This window comes from Electrophorus electricus, chromosome 6 (assembly GCF_041902795.1).
Source record: "Electrophorus electricus isolate QZ-2024a chromosome 6, ASM4190279v1, whole genome shotgun sequence".
Taxonomy (NCBI): domain Eukaryota; kingdom Metazoa; phylum Chordata; class Actinopteri; order Gymnotiformes; family Gymnotidae; genus Electrophorus; species Electrophorus electricus.
In genome coordinates, this window is record NC_137502.1 from 9,485,664 (window position 1) to 9,498,461 (window position 12,798).

The 12,798-nt window shown below is 37.0% G+C and overlaps 1 protein-coding gene across 12 annotated transcripts in view; it reads right to left on the minus strand.

Annotated features, from left to right (window-relative positions):
* The window catches only part of shank3a (SH3 and multiple ankyrin repeat domains 3a), a 229,440-nt gene that overhangs the window by 127,083 nt on the left and 89,559 nt on the right, over window positions 1-12,798 (minus strand). For all 12 annotated transcript variants that reach the window (XR_014124032.1, XR_004775895.2, XM_081715340.1 and 9 more), the window contains one exon: window positions 804-1,007. Coding sequence is in view for 10 of the 12 variants with exons in the window: in XM_081715340.1 (XP_081571466.1) it covers window positions 804-1,007 (204 nt within the window). In the remaining 2 variants the exon portion in view is untranslated. The remainder of the gene's footprint in view (window positions 1-803; window positions 1,008-12,798) is intronic.

Sequence of the window (12,798 nt, forward strand, 5' to 3'; positions counted from 1 at the left end):
TCTCATAGTACAAAAGCAGCAACATTCTATCCATGCTATCCATCTTTTTTTTTCTTTTATATGGCTCCATTTGGCTAATTCTGAAAGAGCTCAAAGTAAAAAAGGGGCCAACAGTGATTATTCAGTCTTTAGTTTTCAGCTCAATGTAGAATTATGGAAGAGCTTCATGAAAAGAGCAGAAAGCTCCAGCACTTGCAGTGTCATACATCTCTCTCTCTCCTTCTCTTTCTCTAAGGGTCTACTGTCTTAATTAAAGTGATAAATCAGGTGAAATGATAATAGTATTCCCCAGCTACTATGGCAGTAGGAGAGAGGTGAAGAAAGCAGATGCTTTCTCACACAGATTTCTGTTGCACCAAACAGTATAGACCTATGAGGAACACATGTGCATACAGACAGACACACATATACATACAGACCCATATAATGTATAATAATCTTCCACTGTGTGTGTGTGTGTGTGTGTGTGTGTGTGTGTGTGTGTGTGTGTGTGTGTGAGTGCGCACACACAGCTGCCTTTCATTGGTCAAACTGCAGAACTCCTTTTTCTGCTAGAACACAGTGAGGGAAGAGGAATGAAGGGGGAAGTGAAGGGTTTGAGAGAGTAAAGATCTGCAAGCGTTAGACCTTAGACACATGTACACACACACATACACACACACACACACACACACACACACACACACAGAGAGTGAGAGAGAGAGAGAGAGAGAGAGAGAGAGAGAGAGAGAGGGAGAGAGAGAGAGCACGAGTACAGGGGAACAGTGTGAAAAAGAATTTCTTGAGTGTTTTCGAGCTCTTACCTCCAGATATGGTATAGGAGTAGTGGCTGGTAGTGGGTATTCCTTCAGTGTGCGCTGTTCATCCAGGAACTTGCCGGCTTTACCATTGTATGCAGGCTGGAAAAGTCCGTAGTTCAGCACATCTTTCAGGCTCTGGTTCAATGTGCAAAGGATGTGCTGCTTAGACAGCCAGATTGGTGACTCCACATTAAACCTCATACATTTCTACCAGAGAAACATAAACACAGAGGAGCAAACACAGTTAGATCAACATATTTCATTACTTTTGACTGAATGTTTCAAGACTAAACTCCTAAAACTCTAAAAACTCGATAATATACTGCTTTGGGTAATGTGTATTCAAAAAATGCTTTTTATACAAAAATGCACAGATATAGAGATATGGTTGTAGATATACAAGATATAGAACATACAAACAATTTAAAAAGGAAGAATATAAAGAATATTGTTTTGTTTTGTAAGTGTTTATTTGTTTTTGGTGGAGGTGCACATTTAGATTTTAAAGGGGATCTATTATAATTTGATTTGATTTTTCATAATTTGATTTTTTGTTCTAATAAAATAGATTTACATGCTTGTGTTCCACAAACATTATTTTTCTCAGAGTTTGCTATTCTATTCTGTTAGACCCTCCTGTCTTTAAGTCTTTAAGAATTAATTGTTGAATTAGTTGTTTTGTCTCTGTTCTTTAGAACATCTGATTTAAAATGAAACAGTGACTAATTAAAGGTTATTTACACAACTAATAGGTCAACCACAGAGGAACTGTTGCCCTTTATATACACAGTGGTGTGCAAATGCTATCTTTATTGTGATCATTGAGCAATATTTTACTTATTTTAGTTCACTGGATTTTATTATTTTTAAAACTGAATAATTTTCTGCAGTAGATCAACTTAGAAATAACATTTAGTGAATTAAGTCAATTAGTAAAATGTAATAAATTATTATAAATGATTTTGGAAAGCAAAAATGTTTCTTTTAATTGTTTTCATTTTTAAGCTAAATTAAAATATAAATAACGTATCCAAATCACAATGGTCAAACAAACAGTTTTATGTGGCTATTACACTGCCTTGATTTGAATATAAATTGGGTTTAATAACATTACTCCAAATGACCAGCTGTTTTAGTACTGGGAAAAGCCACTGATCCAAATCCACACAAGTGAAGTGAATCCACACAAGTGAATGCAAGCTTTGAATCAACTGACTTCACTTGGATGAGTTTGTTCCTAGTCAAGAAGCAGACCATATAGAACATGTAAGAATTGACTGGCTAGTTGTTTCTTGGCCAGAAGTATGTTATTATGTCATTAGTTCATGCACAAGAGAGCTAATAAAAGTTCTAGAATTGATTGATTGATGGATTGATATCTCAGGATTATGACATGCCAAATAAGTGCCAAGCACTGTGTGTGCCAAAATTGGCCATTGTACACCACAACTGTATTGTGGTGTTCACTATCATACTGTAGACAGGTGATTGATTATTATGGCCCCAGTCAGCTAACATCTTCTGTCTCATTCAACAACAACTGTCTGCCACACACTTAACCCTTTGATGAGGTGTTTTGGGGTCTAGGTCATTCATTGTTCCCCTTTGAGATCGCTAATTATGCCAGACTTTTAGTGTTTTGGTGATGTTCAGAACGTTCCTCCTGGCAACCATGATTATGCCTTTTCATAATTCATGTTTTAAAACTGATTTGTCTCAACAGATTACACTTACATGCACACAATAGCTTGACAAAGTCCAGAAAACTAAACAAAACCATAATGTTTACATAAGATGTATAAAACGCCAGTTCGTGCAAAGTCCCATTGACATGCACAGCAGCATAATCTGACTTTACAAGGGTAAATACAATCACCAATAAGTTTGCCCACGTGTGTTTTCCAACTTTAAAAAACAGAACACGCAGGCTTCCTGAAGCTGACAAGATGCCACTCTTTACGGTCCAGATGCAGTCACAATGCAATTATTGAGAAATGCATTATATTTAAAAATGTCAGCATTCCTTTTCATCCTTCCATCTGTCTTCCCTTATGTCAATCTCTGATCCTTTTTTTTTCTTTTGTTTTTGTTTATATAAATCTGGCATCACAGGTGCAATATTGCAAGATGTGCTGCAAAACGCTGAGAGTCAGTGGATTGATTTTTACTTGTGTTTACCTGTCTGAATTCCCCTCTAATTGTTTGCCTAAAATTAGCCTCAACCAAATTTTAATCAGACTGAGTTTAGATTGACTAAGACAATCAGATCACAATGTTCACATGACTACAACTTAGTTCAGTTAGTTAGTGTTAATTGGAATAATATCAAATCATTGTTGTGCATGTGAACATAGTTAATAATCCAGTTACATGCTATACAAATGTGGAAATCAGGAGCTACTGATTTATGCATCTGTTCATGTGCTTACGCATATGCAAATGATGGCCTAGTTCTTCTGCCGGAGCAGGTTTTGTTTTTCTGGTCACTGAGAGTGTATGTAAATATCCATGAATTAAAGCTGACACCTTGCACATTAACCTCATAATTCATTTCATGTGATGAATTACGCAACAAAAATTGTACACAAATTGTGTCACAGCAATTATTGACCCATCTAATTTTGCACATAATTGCATATTATGTCCAAAATTAGATGGGGAAGAGCCTGTCTAATCTGAGGGGTCACACATGCATTGACCAAACATGCACCATGTCACACCACACCTCCCCCACAATCACACATGCACTGACCAATCATGCAGCCACTGCTTATTGTCCCCTGATTATTACCTCTGTGCACCTGTTACCATTTTCCCTTCACTCATATAAACCCTCACTTCTCTGCTGTCCGATGCTTCGTGTTTGCCTATGCATATATGCTCACTCTATGCCGTTTTGTCTTCCTGCATTAGCTTTGTTGCTTGTTTTCTCATTAAGGACATTGTTTTGATGGTTTTGTTTTCCTGTGTTTTCTTTGCTTATCTACTTGTTAATTAAAGTGTTCTGGAGTTTTGCACTCATGCTTCACCTGTGTTTCTGTGATGTCAATCATATTTTTAATAGAATTTGATTGCATGAACGGTTTTAGTCAGTCATCTGAGATATAGACCAAGGAAGTCCACTGGGGTAAAAAGGTCTTCTGTGTGATATCAATAGTTTATAGCATGACCCAAAAACACACAGTGGATCTGTTGCTTGCACCACTAGCATGAACACTTTCGAACTGAAACTGCTCATATTTAGGATTCAGGATTCATTGAAATCATGAATTTTTCTGTATTTACATGGGAAAAAAAATGGGTCCAGGCCTGTTGTACAAATGACATATAGCTGTTCCTCAAAGAAAAGATGTGAATTGACTAATGGATCTTTTTAGCAATATTCTTCCTTAGCCTAAGGAAATTTGAGTGTGAATGTATTTTTAAAATGTTGTATAATTATGGTGTATTGATCTTCTTTGACAAGAGTTTAACCCTTCACTATTCTGCTATGGCAAGTTAGATTACAATAGTTGTACAATAGTTATTTATCAGTTTGTGATGTCGATATTGACAGTCGTTGTCAAGGAGAACATTCTCCATTGCCTGACAGCTCAACATCACCTTGTCTTAAACAGGTTTGACATCATCAAATGTCTTAAACAGAGCAGATAAATAGAGCAGATAAATTAGTGGCAGTTAGATTGAACTCCAGGGGATTTTTATATATTATTATACCACTATTCTAAGAGTCTTGTTACAACTGTGCCTGTAACATAGATCCCACCCCAATGTTGACTGATAGACCTGTCTGATCCCACAATTCACTGATACTGCAGTAGAAGTGCTAACAGTCAACAAACAATGAAAGAATATAATTAATTCAGCAAGGCACATGCTCAAGTTTAATACTCATTCTTAGTCACTCATTTCCTACCACTGTTACTTCACTATCATTTTCACAGCCATAGAATCAAAATCAGATATTTGAAGGTGTGGACCTAATCAAAGTACTTCAAAGGTCCCCTAACATGTTTGCTGGCTAGAAACTCACCAGATCCAATAATATGCCAGAATTCTGCTGATTGGTCATCTAAAACAATTTGGTGACATACAGAGCTTTCACAGCTGTGCATATTTTTAATGAGATGAGTTTGGCCTGATCAACAACTTCTCAAGAGCCCTCAGAGAAAATCCTTCCATTTGCAGATGATGCCATGTTTAAGGGCTTAATCGCAGAGAGCACTGAAACACTTGCAAAATCACTTAAACAGTGACAATGAAAGCTGACATTGGCAATTATCCCCTCATCACACTGCTACAAATCACTGGTATATCTGTCAGTGTGGCTGTCTTTGAAAATTCCTGGGAAGCAGTGCGTTCATTTTCAATGCAGTCAGCTGCCACTCAGATACTATATGCAAAGGGTAAACAAGTCAGCAGAGAAAATCACAGATGACTAACTGACTCCACTAAAGAGTGCAACAAATCCTGGTTTAAGAAGTACAATTGATGCAGTGCAACAGAAGTGGTGCCACTGACCCCTTTCAAAGAAGACTTTGCCAAAAACAGAATGACTCCTTTAAACCAGAAATACACATAAACTACACTTCCAGTTCACAGATCCCACAAAAGGATAAAATTATAATACATTTACACAGTTGACACACAAATTTAAACAAGTACCACACACTGTATACTTGGACTTCACATTCAGTCCATTGATTCAGTATAGTTCAGAATGCTACTTTGTTAATATTCTGTGACATGTTATGTCTCTGTATATCGACTCTGTTACCAAGTTCTTTGTGGTAAGGACACCAGCAAAAACAGCATTGCATATTTCTGATATTTAGTGAATAGAGTCAATTTCAGTTCTGATAGGATTAATGTTAGTGTGAATTTGAGATGGTCACAATGGTATATGATGATCACACTGGTATATGAATAAAATAAAAAAGTTCAAAACAACCCACAGCTTAAATGCATTTTTAGTGCTATCTGCATTTCAGCAGACATTAATAGGAAATTCACTTTGTCTGCAATCATAAAATTATCTCAAAGGGTGAAGCTAGTCTAAATCCAATCTAACTATTTAAGCGAAGGATTTTTAATTATTCCAGCAGCTGATAATTACCTTTATAATTTAGGAGAGTTCATTAGACTGGCCAATCATTAATTAGATTGCACAGAATGCAATGAGCAAAGCATACAATTTTTATATTTTTTTTCTTTTTTCACACTCTTTGACAAAATCTGAAAAAACTTTTTTTTTCTAAATATCAGCACTGATTTAAAATTTTCTAAATATTTTTAAATTGAATTCAGGGCATAAATTGTAAAATATGAAGAAGAAAAAAGAATAATTATCCTAAATTAATTTGATTTAATTGCTCTTTTTAAAGGGAAAGGATGTCCTTCAAAGGTACACAACTGTTTACTTGAATCTCCCTGTATGTCTGCTTTGAGTGCCTGCCAGTGTTCACAGCAGATGTTTATTCCACATTGCAGCTTTTGCAGCTTTGGAAAAAAGAACCAACCAGCTTCAGTAGTCAAAGCCAGTACTCTTGCCATTTCTATATCAATACACAAAGCTCCTGTGACCCATTACACCCTCATCTTTCTCACTGCATCAATAATGAACCAGGCCAATCCCCTGTCTCTGTCTGTGCTTATAAAAGACTTGGGTAGACATATGGCCGGCTCCAGAGCTAGATGTGCTGACAGGAGGGCAGGCAGCTAGAATCCACCATGCTAGACAGAGCAGTGAGTGACTGATGAAGTGATTGATTTTCAATCAGTTTTATTTCTGTAACACATTTTAAATCAACTCTAGTCTACCAAAGTGCTTTAAAAATAAAGTTATAAGGTTTAAAATTAAACAAAATCACACTTAAGAGTATAATTGAAAAAATGCAGACCACTCAATAATAAAACAATAAAAGGAGAGAGAAAGTGAGGGACAGATACACAGGGCGAGAGAGAGAGAGAGAGAGAGAGAGAGAGAGAGAGAGAGAGAGAGAGAGAGAGATATGAGGAGGGAGGAAGGGAGAGAGAGAGAGAGAAAAAAAGATAAACAGTGAAACACTTAGACGTCCAATATTAACAAGACAAAGATAAGAAGCAGTGTCTGCTGCACCAATACACACACACACATGCTTAAAGAGTAAATGTGGAAATAAAAATAGATGATGATGATTTCCTAGTATTCTTACTAGAAATGATGGATAACAGTCCATCCCTGTGATATCTGCCCATCCCTCTCAGTCTGACACACAGCCTAGCTCTTCTTCCTTTCACACATCTGATTCAGCTCATGCAGTCCTCCATAATTAGTCCATGAGCTGAACTGGCTAGGTTGGAGCAGGAAAAAATATGTGTGGCTGTCTGTGAGGTGTGGGGTGGAGAACCTAAGCATCCCCACTGGTTCTATACATCCCCACTGGTTCTATGAGCAGTAACTCTATTTATTTGCTCTCAGGTGAGCTGAAACAAATTCAGTTCCAGTCATACCCACGAAGAAGCTAACATAGCATATCATCCCAATCACAGCCTTTCATTCACAATTATAAATTCATTTTGACAAACTAATGTAGTAATCAAATTTCATATTATTGCATAGCACTCTTAAAATACTTAAAATAAACCTTCAGAGTTTCACTCTAAATTTAAATAATAGAAACTTAGTTCAAGGCCAAATGTATGTCGACACCTGATTATCACATCTATATGATCTTACTGGACATTCCAGTTCAAAACCATGGGCGTTAATATGTCAGCCTTGCAGCTGTAACAGTCTCCACTCATCTGGGAAGGCTTTCTACAAGATTTTGGAATGTGTCTGTGGGAATTTGTGCGCATTAATTTGTGAGGTCAGATGTTAGACAAAAAGACCTGGCTTGCGATCAACATTTCAATTCAAAGGTATTCAGTGGGCTGAGGTGAGGGCATTCTACATGACACCAGAGGAATATTAGTAAAAGCAACTAATAAATTAGATTTGATGTTGTGATTTGGTGTTTGCTCACTCTGGTTATGCATTAGCCGGGTAAAACAGACCCTGTGCTGATGAATATGAGTCATATATTACACAATGATTTATTTGAGATGCAGACTTCAGTCTGACATCACACTGTTAATATACTAGGTAGAAAACACAGTGGAGCTGCATGACTGAAGGCAGAGCACACACCAGGTTGTATCTTAAAACAGGTGATTTAATTGAAGTCTAGCGAACGACAGCACTTAGTCAATATTCTAACCTCGCTGATTCTTTGCATCTTTAGTAGGTAAATGCTATGGAGTGTCCATACGTAGTGCGATATGTTAGAAAAAATAATAACGTTACCAATATAAAGAAATGTTATTTTGTTCAGGGTCAGCAATGCCATATCGTCGATGTGCTTGTTTAAACCTCTCCACAGCACTGGGGGCAGTAGAGAAGCTCTGCAACACCCGAACTGATAGGAGATTTCATAAAGAGAAACTCGCTTATTGCTCCTTCATTTCCAGTCTTTTAAAAACTTAAGAGAGACTAAGAAAAATAATGTGACGTACCGAAGGCTTCAATTAATCACTCCTATAACCTAAGCTCTATTTTACTTGTTTACCCCTTGCTAGTTGCATTTCAGTAGATAGCAGGACAGTATTCATGTTAGCTAATATTTAATAAAAACAGATACGGCAACGAGCTGATACGGCTCCATATTTGCTAGTGATCGAACTGTGTTCCATTTTTAACCACCACATTCCCACAATCCCACAATTTAACAAGCAGTGTAGACTGTACTAGACTATGAGCTATGAATAGACTCGTGTAGTCTTTCGTAGCCACTGGTGTTATGAATGCATGACGCACATACAAAGTTCGGGAAGGTAAGGCGAAATGAACGAGGAAAAAAAATAACGAAAAGAAGGCAAGTGAAGAGAGCGTTGGGAAGTTGAGCTTTTCTCAACTTTATGCAAATAAACGAGTTTAGTTGGGTGGCAATCAATCAGCACCGCATTTCGTCATGCCAAGGCACAGGCTGAAGTCAATGTGGTGGCAAAGATGGAGGAGAGGATTATCATTGCTGCGTCAGGTTTTCGTGTAATTTTCGACAATGCTCTGGACGAACACAGAGACGTATTAAAATAAAGCATGGAAGAAGGTGTCTGAAATAGTGGTGCTCCTGCGGGGAATTTAACATATTTATTGTATTTTGTTTTAAATTAAGGAATGTACTCGGCATTTATAAAGATTTGTACACATTATGTTAACGCGTTTGACTGGATAGTTGACTAGCCGACCAAGTAAATTTGTTAGCTAGATTAAGTAGTTTTTAGGATGTCCTTGCTGCTAACAGATAAATGTATTTGCGTTTTTAGTGACACAATCCTAAAACGGCCAGAAAGAAGCGAATCACCCACTTCGCTGCAATGTAGCAGCAGTGTAGCAACACAGCAGTTTCTATCATAAATGATACACAGTTAAGTATTCTTGCTATATCATACAATCGATACCCATAATTAAAACAGCTAGCCTAGGAGTAGTAATTTTACACATTAGCATTAATAAAAAATAAATAAATAAAAACTCGAGAAAGGTGTATTCTAGGTGAACCTTTTAAAACTATTAATCAATATTTGAACTTTGCGTAAGAAAAATGGCAAACCTGCTCAGAACAGAAGTTGTTTAAGATTAAATCATGCAGAAAAACATGTTTTTTACTGAGTTAATACATTTTATCATCATTCTCTTGGGAGTAGGCTACCGTAAAACTCATCCATATTCCCGTTGTTACTGCGGGAATATGTTTCACGCGGATTACTGCGGTGAGTTCTGTCCAGTGTGAAATAACAAGCGTCATAGAGTAGCTGCTCGCTTGCCATGCTCACCGCCCCACTTCTGATGTGAAACTGGCTGTGTTCGTGCTATTCATCGGTTCACTTTCAAAATAAAAAGGAAGCAAACGCACCGCTGGAGTGGAAAGCAGAAGCAAATTAATGAAACAGCTCCGTGCGTTTTACATCGACTTTATGTGTACAGGAAACCTTCAGAGCTAATCTAAAACACCATTTTCTGCTTATTTATATGTACACCTGAAGGTTTTAACGAGATAATAATAACCCTATGTGTTTGTATTCATACCCACACAATGATCGTCTTTAGTAGGCATACGTGCATTTGTTTACCTTAAATATTTTCAGCTTGTAAAGAAAGCATGGGAAACAGCTTTTTAAAATATCACAATGGAGAACGCAAGGCCCACTGATACATGGCAATATATCGAGCATGAGCAACTATACCAGTGGGTATTATTGGTAGCATTTTTGTAATGATCTCGTGCTTCTCACTTCATGTGCCCAAAATGCATCTCTAATGCCAGCGACACTGCCCATTTCGATCACCTCAAAAGGTGTTACAGGCACGACAATGAAAGTGCCTTTTCTTAAGAAATGTTCGCAGCAGTAACTCATAAATCTTGCTTGGAAAAGGCAGACTGGCTTTGTCCTCAGGAGCGGGGAGGGGCGCAGCCAGCTGGTCAGAAAGACCTGACGGAAGACCGGGATGATTTTTACACGCATATATTTACATTTCAAATGAGTTAAAACCATAACTGAACATAAGGTCAGTTTAGAGTCATTTGCCCAAAGTTGTCTCTGGATGACTGAGGCAAAGTTGAACTGCATGAACACTTATATAGGCTCTTCCCAACACAGCATGATTCAGAATAATTAATTTAAAGCAATGCTGTCCTACATGTCATAAGTATGAGATAAAACACATTTGGTTAAATTACTATCAGTATTGAAGTGTAAAATTACTCCTTATTTGGAGTAGATTGTGGTTACTGGTGAATTTTGCACACCTTCAGACCTTCAGTCCCTTCTATTCTCCATTTACATCACCACTCCCCAAGAACAACACCATAGGGTTCTGGGTTGTTGAAAGCAATATTGGGCAATTTGGCATCTTTTTCTTATTATAAAACCATAGTGGAAAGGAATTAATTTGACCTCTGTCAAGATCTCAATTTGAATTTTATTGAAACCACTTGAATCCTTCTCCCACAGCTCATAACAACAACAACAACAAAAAATACACCAAAACAATTACTACACTGCTACTGAATTGATAAAAGGACCATGTAATCACAATGACTTTCAGATAACAAAAATGAGAAAAAAGGATTATGAACACACTGGGGAGAGTTAAGGATGGTTTTGTGGTATTAGATTCAAGATTCTTTATTGTCATTCATCAGCAAACGTGTAGAGAAGTATAAAAAGGAGTTTACTTTGGTTCAACATTTATGTGGCACTGTGAGGAAGAGAGTCTGTGTATGTGTGTGAGTGCATACTTGTATAACTGTGTCCTTGGAATACTAACACTTATATTCTTATTCTGACAATGTTACATAACCTCTTAAAAATAGGTAATTAACTGCATTAATAAAAGGATGCTTCTTAAACAGTCTCTTCTTTTCCCTTAGCTGTTAGCTGACATAAGGGACATGTAGATAACCTATTCTCAAGATTAATTTTATTTCCAATATTCTAGCTGGACATTTTAGTACAAATTAATGAATTTTTGGAGATATATGATGTATGTCTATTAGCAGTTATATTTTCCCATTAAGAACAGTGGTCCCCTTGTGTATGGCATTATAGCTCCATCTTATAACTGTGCTGAGCTGAGTCTCTTATTGCAGGGCTCTATTTCCTATCAGTTAGAACTGTCTGGCCATTTTCCTGTGTTTTGCATGTGAGTACGAATATGTCTGTGAAATGTGTCTCAATCTGTCTGAGACACAGTAAACTGAGAGCTACATCACAGTACCAACTCCACAGTGATGCTACAGTATTGCATTTATCAGTTTGTCACACACACACACACACACACACACACACACACACACACACACACACACACACATTTATCTATCTTTCATATGTACACATGCACTCGTGCATGCATGTACTCACATGCATACACTGAAATACATACACACATCCACCATTTCACTGCACATTATATTGTGTATGACTATGTATGTGACGAATAAACCAAACTTGAACTTGAACTTGAACATTCCATAATACAAATTTTTATTTCCAATTACTGGTGCCAAATTCCATTTAACAGCTAAGTTAGTACCATGTAATGTTACCAATTCAATTTAAACACTTTTGTTTAATATCCCAAGCAACTGAACATTTCAGGAAACACTCCATACAGGCGAAACATTACCAGCATCTGGTAAATCACTAATCTCTTCATCCACTAGTCCGCAAATAGTCTTGTCAGACTATACTCATAAATTCTAATAGAGGCTTAGTGTAGCACTTCATCAGTGACACTATACATACATGTAATTGCAAAATAGATAGTAGAGATGATCCAAATATAGGGGAGATAGAGGAAAAGAAGGTGAAGAGAAAGACAGAGAGAGATTGAAAGAAAGAGACAGCTGTTTTTGTACCACTTTCCAAAAACAGAAACACTGAGCAAGAACAATTCCAGATGAAACTGAAAGGCAATAGACCAGAAGGTGGATGTGTTTGATGCAACAGAATTTCAGCTACACTTTTTCCCTTTAATTTTTGAGGATGTTCAGGACACAGTATGCAGACCAGCATTTCTCTATTTATGATTTAAATTAGTTGAAATACTTCTATTAAAATGCTTTTAAATATACATGCTTTTATCCAGTCCTGAAACATTATTAGAACTAATTTATAATTTAATTTATATTAATTTATATAAGTAGACAACAGTGAAAAGTAGGTCAAATCTGCTGCCTGTGAACCTGCATGATAAAGTCCTTAAAAGTCAATAGTAGTCTCCGCCCCTTTTCTCCCACTTTACAGGGCAGAGGTCTTGTTGATTGGGTGCTCCAGAGGAAATAGCTTGAACTCAGCAATGCACCAAAGACCCTGCAATGAGAGACCGTTTCTCTGTCTTCATGTATCCATCTTTCTCTTTCCTACACGTATGCACACAGGCCTGTTAGTTAGTTACTGAGTAATACTGTAT